At 37.3% G+C, this 14,875-nt stretch overlaps 1 protein-coding gene and 1 long non-coding RNA gene across 2 annotated transcripts in view; one reads left to right on the top strand and one right to left on the bottom strand.

Annotated features, from left to right (window-relative positions):
- The window catches only part of Trpc6 (transient receptor potential cation channel subfamily C member 6), a 116,469-nt gene that overhangs the window by 10,316 nt on the left and 91,278 nt on the right, over positions 1-14,875 (bottom strand). Inside the window, exons 7-10 of the mRNA XM_021172271.2 lie at positions 12,308-12,572; positions 10,097-10,292; positions 8,728-8,931; positions 7,100-7,174 (exon numbers count right to left, since the gene is read on the bottom strand). Of these exons, the coding sequence (XP_021027930.1) occupies positions 7,100-7,174; positions 8,728-8,931; positions 10,097-10,292; positions 12,308-12,572 (740 nt within the window). The remainder of the gene's footprint in view (positions 1-7,099; positions 7,175-8,727; positions 8,932-10,096; positions 10,293-12,307; positions 12,573-14,875) is intronic.
- The window catches only part of LOC110301687, a 91,529-nt gene that overhangs the window by 70,098 nt on the left and 6,556 nt on the right, over positions 1-14,875 (top strand). The window lies entirely within an intron of this gene.

The raw sequence follows: 14,875 nt of genomic DNA, 5'->3' as shown, positions 1-14,875 counted from the left end.
GTGACATGTTGAATTTTTCCTTTCCAATTGGTATCCCTTTGATCTCTCTCTCTCTCTCTCTCTCTCTCTCTCTCTCTCTCTCTCTCTCTCTCTCTCTCTTGGTCTAATTGCTTTGACTAGGAATTCAAGTACTATATTGAATAGGTAGAGAGAGAGTGGGCAGCCTTGTCTAGTCCCTAATTTTAGTGGGATTGCTTCGAGTTTCTCTCCATTTAGTTTGATGTTGGCTACTACTTTCTGTATATTGGTTTTATTATGTTTAGGGATGGGCCTTGAATTCCTAATCTTTCCAAGACTTTTACTATGAATGGATGTTGGATTTTGTTAAATGCTTTCTCAGCATCTAAAGAGATTATCATGTGGTTTTTGTCTTTGATTTTGGTTATATAGTGGACTATGTTGATGAATTTCCGTATATTAAGCCACCCCTGCATTCCTGGGATGAAGCCTACTTGATCATGATGGATGATCGTTTTGATGTGTTCTTGGATTCAGTTTGTGAGAATTTTATTGAGTATTTTTGCATCGATATTCATAAGGGAAAATGGTCTGAAGTTTTCTTTCTTTGTTGGGTCTTTATGTGGTTTAGGTATCAGAGTAATTGTGGCTTCATAGAATGAATTGGGTAGGGTACCTTCTGTTTCTATTTTGTGGAATAGTTTGAGGAGAGTTGGAATTTGGTTTCTTTGAAGGTCTGCTAGAACTCTGCACTAAACCCATATGGTCCTGGGCTTTTTTTGGTTGGGAGACTATTAATAACTGCGTCTATTTCTTTAGGGGAAATGGAACTGTTTAGATCATTAATCTGATCCTGATTTAACTTTGGTACCTGGTATATGTCTAGAAACTTGTCCATTTCATCCAGGTTTTCCAGTTTTGTTGAGTATAGCCTTTTGTAGGATCTGATGATGTTTTGGATTTCCTCAGGTTCTGTTGTAATGTCTCCATTTTTATTTCTGATTTTGTTAATTAGGATACTGTCCCTGCACCTTCTAGTTAGTTATTTTTGGAGTTACTAATATATTTTATCATATCATCTGCAAGTAGTGACATGTTGACTTCTTCCTTTCCAATTGGTATCCCTTTGATCTCTCTCTCTCTCTCTCTCTCTCTCTCTCTCTCTCTCTCTCTCTCTCTCTCTCTGTGTCTCTGTCTCTCTGTTTAGGAATTCAAGTACTATATTGAATAGGTAGAGAGAGAGTGGGCAGGGTTTATGTATCTTATTGATTTTGTCAAAGAGCCATCTCATGGTTTGGTTGATTCTTTGTATAGTTCTTTTTGTTTCTACTTGGTTGATATCAGGTCTAAGTTTGATTATTTCTTGCCATCTACTCCTCTTGGTTTAATCTGCTTCCTTTTGGTCTAGAGCTTTTAGGTATGCTGTCAAGCTGCTAGAATATGTTCTTTCAAGTTTATTTTTGGAGGCACTCGGAGCTATGAGTTTTCCTCTTAGGAATGCTTTCATTGTATCCCATAAGTTTGGGTATGTTGTGGCATCGTTTTCATTAAACTCTAAAAAGTCTATAATCTCTTTCTTTGTTTCTTCCTTGACCAAGTTATCAGTGAGAAGAGTGTTGTTCCACATGTTTCCACGTGTATGTTGGATTTCTATTATTTACGTTGTAATTACAGATCAGCCTTAGTCTGTGGTGATCTGATAGGATGCATGGGATGATTTCAATATTTTTGTAGCTATTGATGCCTGCTTTGTGACCAATTATATGGTCAGTTTTGGAGAAGGTATCATGAGGTGCTGAGAAGAAGGTATAACCTTTTGTGTTAGGATAAATTCTTCTATAGATATTTGTCAAATCCATTTGTTCCATAACTTCTGTTAGTTTCAATGTGTCTCTGTTTAGTTTCTGTTTCCAGGATCTGTCCATTGACTAGCGTGGGGTGTTGAAGTCTCCCACTATTATTGTGTATGGTGCAATGTGTGCTGTGAGCTTTACTAAAGTTTCTTTAATGAATGAGGATGCCTTTGCATTTGGAGCATAGATGTTCAGAATTGAGAGTTCATCTTAGAAGATTTTACCTTTGATGAGTATGAAGTTCCCCACCTTGTCATTTTTGCTAAGTTTAGGTTGAAAGTGGATTTATTCAATATTAGTCTATTCAATGTCTATTCCAGCTTGTTTCTTGGGACTATTTGCTTGGAAAATTTTTTTACAGCCTTTTACTCTGAAGTAGTGTCTGTCTTTGTCCCTGAGGTGGGTTTTCTATATGCAGCAAATGTTGGATCCTGTGTACATAGCCAGTCTTTTAGCCTATGTCTTTTTATTGGGGAATTCAGTCGATTGATATTAAGAGATATTAAGGAAAAGTAATTATTGCTCACTGTTATTTTTGTTGTTAGATTTGGGATTCTGTTCTTGCAGATATCTTCTTTTATGTGTGTTGAAGGATTGCTTTCTTGCTTTTTCTAGGATGTAGTTTCCCTCTCTGAGTTGGAGTTTTCCCTTTATTATCCTTTGAAGGGCCGGATTCATGGAAAGACATTGTGTAATTTTTTTTTTTTTTTTTTGGTCATGGAATATATTGATTCCTCCGTCGATGGTAATTGAGAGTTTTGCTGGGTATAGAAGTCTGGACTGGCATTTGTTTTCTCTTAGGGTCTGTATAGCATCTGTCCAGGATCTTCTGGCTTTCAAAGTCTCTGTTGAGAAATCTGGTGTAATTCTGATATGTCTGCCTCTATATGTTACTTAACCTTTTTCCCTTTCTGCTTTTAATATTCTATCTTTATTTAGTGCATTTGTTGTTTTGATTATTATGTGTCAGGAGGTATTTCTTTTCTGGTCTAATCTATTTGAAGTTCTGTAGGCTTCTTGTATGTTCATGGGCATCTCTTTCTTTAGGTTAGGGAAGTTTTCTTCTATACTTTTTTGAAGATACTTATTGGCCCTTTAGGTTGATAATCTTCTTTCTCATCTATAACTATTATCCTTAGGTTTGGACTTCTCATTGTGTCCTGGATTTCCTGGATGTTTTGAGTTAGGATCTTTTTCCATTTTGCATTTTCTTTGATTGTTGTGTCCATTTTTTTTTTCTATGGAATCTTCTGCACCTGAGATTCTCTCTTCCATCTCTTGTATTCTGTTGGTATGCTTGCATCTATGATTCCTGTCTTCTTTCCTAGGATTTCTATCTCCAGAGTTGTCTCCCTTTGTGGTTTGTTTATTGTTTCTAGTTCCATAATTAGATCCTGGATGATTTTGTTCAATTCCTTCACTGGTTTGTTTGTAGTTTCCTGTAATTCTTTAAGGGATTTTAGTGTTTCTTCTTTAAGGGCATCTAATTGTTTACCTTTGTTCTCCTGTAATTCTTTAAGGGATTTTTGTGTTTCCTCTTTAAAGAGTTCTACCTATTTATCTGTGTTCTCCCATATTTCTATAAGGGAGATTTTAATGTCCTTCTTAAAATCCACTACCAGCATCATGAGATGTGAATTTAAATCTGAATCTTGGTTTTAGGGTGTGTTTCGGGTGTCCAGGACTCGCTGTGGAAGGAGTACTGGGTTCTGATGATGCCAAGTAGTTTTGGTTTCTGTTGGTAGGATTCTTACGTTTGCCTTTTGCCATCTGGTAATCTCTCCTGTTAGATGTTCTAGCTGTCTCTGGCTGGGCTTGTTTCTCCTATGAGTCTGTAAGCCTGTGTCAGCACTCCTGGGAGACCAGCTCTCTCCTGGCAAGACCAGTGCACAGAGGCCTGCTGAACAGCCCCACTTCCTGGCTGCAAATGTAGGCCCTTAAGACCCTGTCCTAGAAGCTTCATTGCCTGTGCTCTCCTGAGCAGACCTGCCTTAGACAGATGCTGGAAGGAAAATGGTGATCTCACCTGAGTCCCTGGGTCAGAGCACTCCCTGGATGCAAGCTCTCCTCTGACAGGGAAAATATACAGAGGATTGAGGATCATCTCCACCTCTTGGCTGAGGATGAAGGCCTGTAGGACCATGTGCAAGAAGCTCTCTTTCTTTCAAGACCCATGCTTTCCTGTACTGACCTGTCTTAGAGAGACACAGAAGAGAAAATGGCTATCCCACGTGAGTCCCAGTGTCAGAGCCTAGAGGGGGGTTCTTAAAGGATCTCTGTGGTGGGAAGAAATCTGGACTTGCCTTCTGAGCTGTCACTCTCTGTGAGAAGTATCTAGAAGAACAGGCCTGAGGTATGAGATTCTTGACAAGGATTATTTTTAATAGCTGTATAGTACTCCATTGTGTAAATGTACCACATTTTCTGTATCCATTTCTCTGTTGAGGGACATCTGGGTTCTTTCCAGCTTCTGGCTATTATAAATAAGGCTGCTATGAACATAGTAGAGCATGTGTCCTTATTACAAGTTGGAGTATCTTCTAGGTATATATCCAAGAGTGGTATAGCTGGGGCCTCCAGTAGTACTATCTCCAATTTGTTTTTGTTTTTTTGGTTTTGTTTTGTTTTGTTGAGGAACTGCCAAACTGGTTTCCATAGTTGTTGTCCATAGTTGTTGTACCAACTGGCAATCCCACCAGCAATGGAGGAGTGTCCCTCTTTCTCCATATTCTCACCAGTATTGGCTATTACCTGAGTTTTTTATCTTAGCCATTCTGACTACTGTGAGATGGAATCTCAGGGTTGTTTTGATTTGCATTTCCCTGATGATTAAGGATGTTGAACTTTTTTTTGGTGTTTCTTAGCCATTTGATATTCTTTAGCTGAAAATTCTTTGTTTAGCTCTGTACCCCATTTTCTAATAGGGTTATTGGTTTTCTGGACTCCAACTTCTTGAGTATATATATATATATATATATATATATATATATATATATATATTAGATATTATCCCCTATCAGATTTAGGATTGGTAAAGATCTTTTACCAATCTATCAGTGGCTGTTTTGTCTTATTGACAGTGTCCTTTGCCTTACAGAAGCTTTGCAATTTTATGAGATCCCACTTGTCAATTCTTGATCTTACAACACAAACCATTGGGAGTTCTGTTCAGGAAATTTTCCCCTGTGCCCATATCTTTACGGCTCTACCCCACTTTCTCCACTATAAGTTTCAGTGTCTCTGGTTTTATGTGGAGTTCCTTGATTCACATAGACCTGAGCTTTGTATAAGGAGATAAGAATGGGTCAATTTGCATTCTTCTAGGTACTGAACTCCAGTTGAACAAGCACCATGTGTTGAAAATGCTGTCTTTTTTCCACTGGATAGTTCTAGCTCCTTTGTCAAAGATCAAGGGACCATAGGTGTGTATGTTCATTTCTGGGTCTTCAATTCTGTTCCATTGATCTACTTGCCAGTCACTGTATCAGTACCATGCAGTTTTTTATCACTATTACTCTGTAGTACAGCTTGAGGTCAGGGATGGTGATTCTGGAGATTTTTCTTTTATTGTTGAGAATGAATAGTTTTTGCTATCCTAAGTTGTTGGGGGGTTTTGTTTGTTTTTGTTTTTGTGTTATTCCAAATAAATTTGCAATTTGGTCTTTCTAACTCTATGAAGAATTGAGTTGGAATTTTATGGGGATTATATTGAATCTGTAGATTGTTTTCAGCAAGATGGCCATTTTTACTATATTAATCATGCCAATCCATGAGCATGGGAGATCTTTCCATATTCTGAGATCTTCTTCAACTCCATTCTTCAGAGGCCTCAAGTTCTTGTCATATAGATCTTTCACTTGCTAGGTTAGTGTCATTCCAATGTATTTTATATTATTTGTGACTATTGTGAAGGGTGTCCTTTCTCTAATTTCTTTCTCAGCCTGTTTATCCTTTGAGTAGAGGAAGGTTACTGATTTGTTTGAGTTAATTTTATATCTGGACACTTTGCTGAAGTTGTTTGCTGTAGTAAGAAAGGAACCTGGGAGACTGGGGAACATGGTCACACAGACCTTGGAGAATATCTGTACTTTGGTGTGGGACATAAAATATTCATTTCAAAGCAGACAGCAGTGGCCTCTCTCTTGGCCTTTGCTTTCCTTGGAGGAGCTGCACAACACATTTATGGGCAAGCAGAATAACAAAATTGGTGTAGAGGTGCTTTTGGGATTCAGATAGCTAGCCATGCTTCTTGGTACACATGCCTCTCTCATACCTTAACTGGGAGCAAAATGATGGGAGGAAAAACTCTCATCTTGTGTCTGTGACAACAAAACTCCAAGAGAATCACAGCCACTCACCCTTAACAAACCCCACATGCTGTCTCACTGGGGCAGAATAAATGAGGGGAGAAAAAAAAAACAACTGTCTCCCTTTGTTCATTAAGATTTGTTTTTTGTTTTGTTTTATTTTGTTTTATTGTGTACAAATGAACACAGAGCCTTCCTGATAAATCGCTCTTTGAATTTGTTTATTTAGTTTCTCTTTAGTGTCTGTTGGAACCCTATGACCTATGACTAAGAAGGAAAGGAGTAAATACCCTTATTACTGAGGATTTACTGTCTTCAATTTAGGAGGCTCAAAATACCTAGCTCATTATGAACTGTACTGGCCACAACATCTGTTGAATTCTCATGGTACCTTTGCAAACAGCTTCTTGTTGCCTGACAGACATCACTAGCTGTGTGCTCTTCACTTGAGCTTCAGTGTAATTAACACTTACGGTCCAATCCAGTGCCTTCTTCTTATCTTTAGCCTTGTGCCTCACCACCCATCAGTCCCCACAGATTTGAGGTTAACAGGTTGTTTACACATAAACTAATTTCCTTTTGCAAAAGAACATAGATGCATCCTCAGGTCTCAGTTACAAAATGTTTGAATGTTGTTGTAGTTGCAATTAATAATATTCATGTGGCTGTTATCAATTTCCTTTACTTTTTAAAATGTGCATTGATGTTTTGACTGTGTGTATGTCTGTGCCTGTGGAATCCAAAAGAAGACATTGGATTCCCTGGAAATAGAGTTACAAAAGGTTGTGGGCCACAATGTGTGTGTTTAGATTTGAACTTGAGTTCTCTAGAAGAGCAGCCTAAGCTCTTGAACACTGAGCGTTTGCTGTAGCCATTGCTAAACATCCACTGACATTGCTTCCAAACACTGATTTCTCTGACAAGATAACTCCAGTCCTGGGCAACCTAGGTGTGTCTTCCTAGTTTCAAATATTAACTTACCTGATTTTTGTCAAGTGAAAATTTTGAAAGGTCTTCGTGACTTCCTGAAATTCCAAATTTCTTTTCTTCATTTCTCTTTAAAAGATAGATATTAAAATGAGCCAATTTTTACTCTTTAATCCATATCCCAAAATTTATCTGCTTTAATTCTCTAGCATGTGACAAATTTATTGACAGAAATATATTCATTTTGAACCTTCCTTTTGGCAAGTCTTTGGACATTTATTTAAACACTAATTTTTCTCATGTTATAATTCTTATCAAATCTTACAACTGTATATTTAGTTACATTAAGTAAAAGATTTTTTTCCATTAACCCACTGAGTCCTATAAATCAGATATCTGGAGGAAGACCGTAGATCCATATTTCCCCCAAATTTCTATGCACAATTATTTTGGATTTTAAAATCACTTTTTATATTTATTTAATTTAATCTCTGCAATGCAGATGGAAGTTTGCTTCCTACTGCTGGAGAGGAAGTCTTGCTTGCTCTCGACCAGAGCACACAGCTGAAACAACTACTGAAAGGTGCTTTCCTTCCATCCAATTACAGCCAATGGTAGACTCTTAACATTTCAAGAACCCCCAAATCATTCTGTTCAGTGGGCCACACAGTCTAGGGAGGAACTCTCTGAATTCTACTTTCAAATACTCCTAGTTTTCTGATTGGCAACAGAGTTATAGGGGCACCCTACTTCCTAATATTAGCCACCACTCTGCTGGGTAAATATTATCATTATGAGTTTGTTCTTTATAAAATTCAAATTGAACTATTTATAACTTTTGCTCATTGCCTTACTTCTCAATTTTTGAAGAGACAAAAAAATGCCTATAATCTCTAACCAAAATGAATATTCTAAAAAGATTCTTGTTCCTTTCAAACTCCTTTTTTAGAAGAAACTGACAGCTACCTTAATTATTCACATACACTCTATGCACAGCTGCCCCTCCCTGACCCACCTCTCCTTGAAGTAGCTGGAAACTTAACGATAAGCCTTGGTATGCTACTCAGGAGCCAAGAAGGAGCCTTGTGCAGGGCACACATAGCACTGCATATGTGTTTGAAATATAGCCCAACATACTGCATGTACCCTATCACCCTAACACTACTCTTGATCTGTTGTTTGTTTGTTTGTTTGTTTTGAGATCAACTTTCCTGAAGGGATTCTTATTTGTAGTTAGTATTCTTAGACCGTCCTTCATCATGCACTTTGCTGCAGATACTGGCCTCCCACATTGTGTGTGAGCAATCATTACTGAACTTTGTAATGCAGATGTTATGTCAGAGACAACCTGGCTCCTATCAGATGTCCATAACTACTGACCCTTCACTAACAGTGAAGTGAGAAACTTGGGCATCAAGAGCACAATGAGGCTCCAAATGCTCTCACTTTCAGTACAAGAAAATGCATTGATTTAGTTACATTTCCTGGATTTTTCTTACATTCTTTTTAGGTAGGAATTGTTCACTGTGCTCTGTGTCAACAGATCAAGGAGCACCATATATGTAGTTAAGAGGAGTGAGAATAGAGGTACATCATTCATTCATGGGCAGCTTCCTTAAAAGAATATGGTTACTATGATGAGAAAAATTATGACCATAGAGATTATTGATCAAGCTGATTACCTTGTTCATCTCTGCATCTTCTTGGAAGCCTTGCTTTTGACCCTGGATGAGCTCAGACATCCATTTCTTAAATTTCAATAGGAGATAAAGCAAGGATTTTGGACTTGGCACAAGATTGAAGGGGACAGGAAGTGTTCTTCCCTCCTCAAAGTAGGAAAACCACAATTTGGCCCTTGCAAACTTCCACTCAACATCCGCATCATCCTGTACAAATAGATGTGATTGTTCAGCATGGAAACAGAATTATCAAGTTCTTGTAATACCACATGGCTAGAGAGAAGAGGCGAAGTCTACAAAGGTCTTAAGACTCCCAAGACTCAGAGCTCCATGATACACTTGAAGCCACATTCCATCTAAAGTCTGCTTCAGACTTTACTAGGCTACCAGGACAGCTGATCTCAAAACAAATAAGTATTTATAAACACTATGAAAGACATCAAGTGTACTTTCTTAAACTCTGAAGAACCTTGAGAAAGGGTATTCTTCACTCATTCATTCATTCATTCAGGGTACTTTTGGAATACAAACTCACATAGTCATCGACAATTGAGAATAGATTAATTCTGAACATACCTCAAAAACAGACTTGGATAGTAATATTATTTCTAAACAATTTTTTTCCTTTTTTGTTATTGCTATTTGGAAATGGAGTCTTACTATATAGCCCAACCAGGTCTGAAATTCATGTTAATCTATCTGCCTCAGACTTAGAAATGTTGGGATTACAGTTCTAGGCCACAACATCTGGTAATAACTGTTAACTAAAATAAGAATTCATCACTAAGCACAGTGGCACATGGACCCAGAAGGTAGAGGCTGGAGGACAAGGAGATCAAGGTCATTCTCAGCAATGCAGCAAGTTCTAGGCTAGCTTGAACTACAAAGAATTCTATCTCCACAAAAAGTAGAAAACCAAAACATCACCAAAAAATAAAAATTCACCTTGTTACAGTATTTTAAGTTTTTTTTAAAAAGATATTTTATTTACATTTCAAATGTTATCCATTTTCCTAGATTCCTCTCCCCAAACCCCCTATCCCCTCTGCCCTTTTCCTGCTCCCCAACCCACCCACTCCCATTTCCTGGCCCTGGCATTCCCCTATACTGGGGCANAGAACCTTCACAGGACCAAGAAACAGTGATACATTAGATATGAATAACCCCCTGGATTTTGCTGACTCAGCATATCCAATCAATACTGTGTTTAAGAGCAAGGTTAAAGTCTTCAGTATTCCTTGACCAACACTGACCAGAGAAACATGGAAAGTGGAGAAATAACAGGCAGAATCTGCTTCATTCCATTAATTATTTATCCTTATACTACTTGAAAGATGTAAGCATGAACTATAAGATCATATAGATTTCATACCTCAATTTCCTGGAATGAGCTATTGATCATCGCAATTAACATATTTAGCAAAACAATGACCATCGTGACATTATAGACACCATACAGAACGTAGCCGATGTTTTCAATGAACTTGTGATTGTAGTTAATGACCACTGACTTCACTTCAGAAAGACCAAATATGGCCCAGAACAGTGTCTTAAAACTTTCCTCAACTCTGGAGAATCAAATAGAAAGAAGAATATGAGAAAAGATATAAATACATAATAATAGAATCATCATAAATCAGTTGTTTCAATTTCCTTACAAACTACTAGATACACATGAGAAATCAAAATTGCCTGAATTTTTAGTTTCCTTTCTGTAAAACAGAGAAAATAGCAGATCTGGGTTCATTGCAAAAATCTGATACTATGAATCTGAAGCATATACCTTGAGCATTGGATAGATGGTAAAGGCTATGAGATAACGTCATAACTAATAGACATTTATATTTCAATGATTGATGGATTTGGCAAAGTTAAATGAATTGCTTTTAAAATACAACTTGTTAGAGTGATTTTGGTTTCTGGTTCACCTGTACTTCCGTTCACACAAAAGAAATAGAAAAAAATAATGTATCAGGAAATATGGCACTATAAAGATAGACAATGGCACCAAAATTCTTAGGATGCTCTGGGAAAAATTATGGTGCTATAAGCATAATGGCTTGTTCAAAGTTAAACCTATGTTTAGCCCAGTTGGTTTAATTTTCCCTTTAAAAATGCACTTCAGAAGAATATGAAAAACAGTAGGCTCCTCCTGAGATGCCATTTGTCGTGTGACATGAAGGCTATTACAGCACAGTCTTTTCTTTTCTTTTCTTTTCTTTTCTTTTCTTTTCTTTTCTTTTCTTTTCTTTTCTTTTTTTGATTTTTTAATTAGATATTTTCTTAATTTACATTTCAAATGCTATCCCGAAAGTTCCCTATACCCTTCCCCCACCCTGCTCCCCTACCCACCCACTCCCACTTCTTGGCCCTGGTGTTCCACTGTATTGGGGTATATAAAGTTTGCAATACCAAGGGGCCTCACTTCCCAATGATGGCCGACTAGGCCATCTTCTGCTATATATGCAGCTGGAGACACGAGCTCTGTGGGTTCTGGTTAGTTCATGTTGTTGTTCCTCTTATAGGGTTGCAGACCCCTTCAGCTATTTGGTTACTTTCTCTAGCTTCTCCATTGGGGGCCTTATGTTCCATCCTATAGATGACTGTGAGCATCCACTTCTGTATTTGCCAGGCACTGGCATAGCCTCATAGGAGAGAGCTATATCAGCTGGAAAGAGCCCAGATGTCCCTCAACAGAGGAATGGATACAGAAAATGTGGTACATTTACACAATGGAGTACTACTCTGCAATTAAAAAACAATGAATTTATGAAAATCTTGGGCAAATGGATGTATCTGGAGGATATAATCCTTAGTGAGGTTACCCAATCACAAAAGAAATCACTAGATATGCACTCACTGATAAGTGGATATTAGCACAGAATCTTAGAAGACCCAAGATACAATTTGCAAAACACAAGAAAATCAAGAAGAAGGAAGATCCACACGTTGATACTTCATTCCTCCTTACAATAGGGAACGAAATACCCATGAAAGGAGTTACAGAGATAAAGTTTGGAGCTAAGACGAAAGGATGGACTATCCAGAGACTACCCCACCAGGGGATCCATCCCATAATCAGTCACCAAACCCAGACACTATTGCATATACAGCACAGTATTTTCAAGTGTGTATGTGGGGTGGTGGTGGTGATAGGTTCTGGGGACTGAACTAGAAGAGCAGCTGTCCTCACACCTAGTGTTCCGCAGTCCCCGTTAATGAGAAATGCACAGGATTTAGGACAATGGATGCTACTTAGCAAATGTTTTCAGCACTTATGCAACACTGTTGAGCTTTAGTGAATTTTGGTTTCTTCTTTTTGTGGACTGAAAATAATAAAGGTATGTGAGGGAGGTATTTGTCATGTAATCTGACTCTAAAATCATTACATATAATTATTTTATATTGAGGAGGTTCCTTTATGCTAGTCTTCCTGCAATCCACTTTAAGATCTCCTTGTCTTGTTGACACACAGCAAGAGATAAGTACTGCATCAAAGTATAAACCTGCAAGCATAAATGCTAGTGGTCAAATGCCCTCCTAATCTGCAGTCTCTACCATCAGGACACCTACTACCACATACGTTGTGAATGCTTCATTCTGTTTTGCACCAATGTAGTAGGAGTAAAGGTTGAACATTCCAATCATAAAGGCTACAAACACCATGATGAATATGACCATGAATTTGAAGATATCTTTCACTGTTCTTCCAAGTGAAATCTGCAGAGGTCCAAAGCTTTCATTTGCTGGTAAAATGTAAGCTATTCTGGAGAAACTTAAAACCACAGCGATTGCGTAAAGACCTTCAGAGATGATCTGAGGATCAGTAGGGTCCCACTTTATCCTGGCTAGAGATAAAAAATCAGAGACAAATAATCAGATTATGGTAAGTTCCCATGAGTTGTTTATTTAGGTAAATTCTTTTCTGAGAAAATAAATGTATAATCACAATTCCCAAGTAAAACCTTGTGCTCTGAAGAACTTCTCAAGCGTGTGTAGTATATTCTGACTTGAATAAGGGGATTAGTTATGAATTCTCAATACGGTATAGTCCTGTAGACCAATTGAGCAACTGATTCTGTTGATTTTGCTGATAGTTACAACTGAAAAAACATATGCAAATTACCCCTCAGGTTCATTTTTCCCTCTCCAAAGATTAGGTGATTCTGCTGCTGTGGTTCTCATAAGCCTTCAAAATTTAATGCATTTACATATGGACAGTGCTTAAAAACATCTGGCACTTACTCAGTTGTAGCATTCATTTCAATACAATTCATTCTATTGTATTGAATACAATACAATTCATTCAATACAATCATTTGAGGCTTATCCTTCTTGTTATTTAAACTTACTAGAAATACTTTTTATTGGTTAGTTAAACAAGTCTATTTTTGCCACAAATATTTCTGTAATTCATTAAAAATTTCTTCTGCCATTATTACATCAAGCCATCAAAACCCACTTAAGAGACCATTATGAAGAAAAATGCAACACATTGTGTAAGAAGCAGGAAAATATAATTATAATTTTGCATTTCCTTATTTTCAGAGAATCAGGAAAGGACAAATAACTTATGAATATGTTTTCTTTTTATAGTGCTTTGAGTGTTCCCTATAAATAGATTGAATATATTTTTAGAAACTCTTTAAATAAAAACTTAGAATTGAAATAAATAGTAAGAATTCATAATGAGGAGGCTTTAGTGATACAGACATTAAACCCACAAAGATGCCAGTTGAGTGTTAATAGATTTCTTACTAGAGAGTTTCAATAAATATTCAAAAGGACTATATTTCCCCCAAGCCAAGTTTCTATGGGAGGGATGATTTTCCTTTGGCAAATATTGAACTTTGTTTACATTTCTTAGTCACTTTTCTCCTGGAGAGAGAAATAACTCACCTGGTTTATTAATCTGGGATGGTAACAAAGTCTGCTTTGATCTGGGGACTGGCATCATCATCTTTAATCTCATGGGGTTTCTCTGGTCCCCACAGAAGCATCCCTGAAGATCAACCACTTATTACAAACAACATGCCACCCCTCATTGAGAACACTGGCCTGACCCACTGCTAGCTGAAAAATGGATGATAATTCTTGCAACTTCTGCTACTCAGTCTTTGTGATCTATCTGGATCAGACTTATGACATCTACCCTTTTATCAGGTTTAGGAATGATGATTAGGACTCAACTCCTATTCATTTGGTTTTTTTGTTTTATCTCTCAACTCATTCAATGCCTGGTTAGAAACAGGGCCATTACTATTTACTGAGAGCCCTCTTGGAGACTTCAAAGACTCTTTTGGTTTGAAACAGTTTATATGTCATGAAAGGAAAATAGATTCAATTATAAACTTTTCAACTCATGTGTATGTGGCTTCAATGTCACATATGTTGACATGCCATAATGATTAAATTAATATAATTAACATATTAATCACCTTACATATTTTTTGTGTGGTAAGAACATTTAAAAATTACTGTCTTCTGTAATTTTCCCATGCACAATACACTGTTGGTAACTAGAGGCACCATGCTGTACAGAAGAACACCAGAGTTTGTGGCTTGTGTCTGACTACAGCATTTTCTTCTCTCTGACCCACATGACTTGATTCCTGCCAATCACCAGATTGCCAATCACTCATATGAGATCACACATATAAGTGACATCATGAGATTTTTTTTCCCATGCTTGTCTTGTTTCACATAGCATGATGTTCATCAGTGTTTTGCAATAATCATCTCCATTTTTATTTAAACTCAAATATCATTTCATCATGTGTACATAGTTCAAAAGTGAAATCTTCTATTTCAACATTTCAATAATTACTGAACATGTTTGATTAGACAAATGTCTAATGAACCCCTTCCATAAACATGTGATCCTGTCAAATGCTCAGACAAAGCCTGCATTAAGAAGCCAAGAGTGGTGGTGCTCATCTTTAACCACGACACCTAGGAGGCATAGGTAGGTAGACCTTTGTGAGTTTAAAGCCAGCATGGTTTACAAAGTGAGTTCCAGGGCACTGTCAAGACTACACAGAGAAACTCTATTTCACAAAAGAAAAGGAAAGGAAAGGAAAGGAAAGGAAAGGAAAGGAAAGGAAAGAAAAGAAAAGAAAAGAAAAGAAAAGAAAAGAAAAGAAAAGAAAAG

The sequence above is a fragment of the Mus caroli genome, chromosome 9, assembly GCF_900094665.2.
Source record: "Mus caroli chromosome 9, CAROLI_EIJ_v1.1, whole genome shotgun sequence".
NCBI lineage: Eukaryota > Metazoa > Chordata > Mammalia > Rodentia > Muridae > Mus > Mus caroli.
Note: the sequence above shows the minus strand (reverse complement) of the source record. Positions and strands in the feature narration are given on the sequence as shown.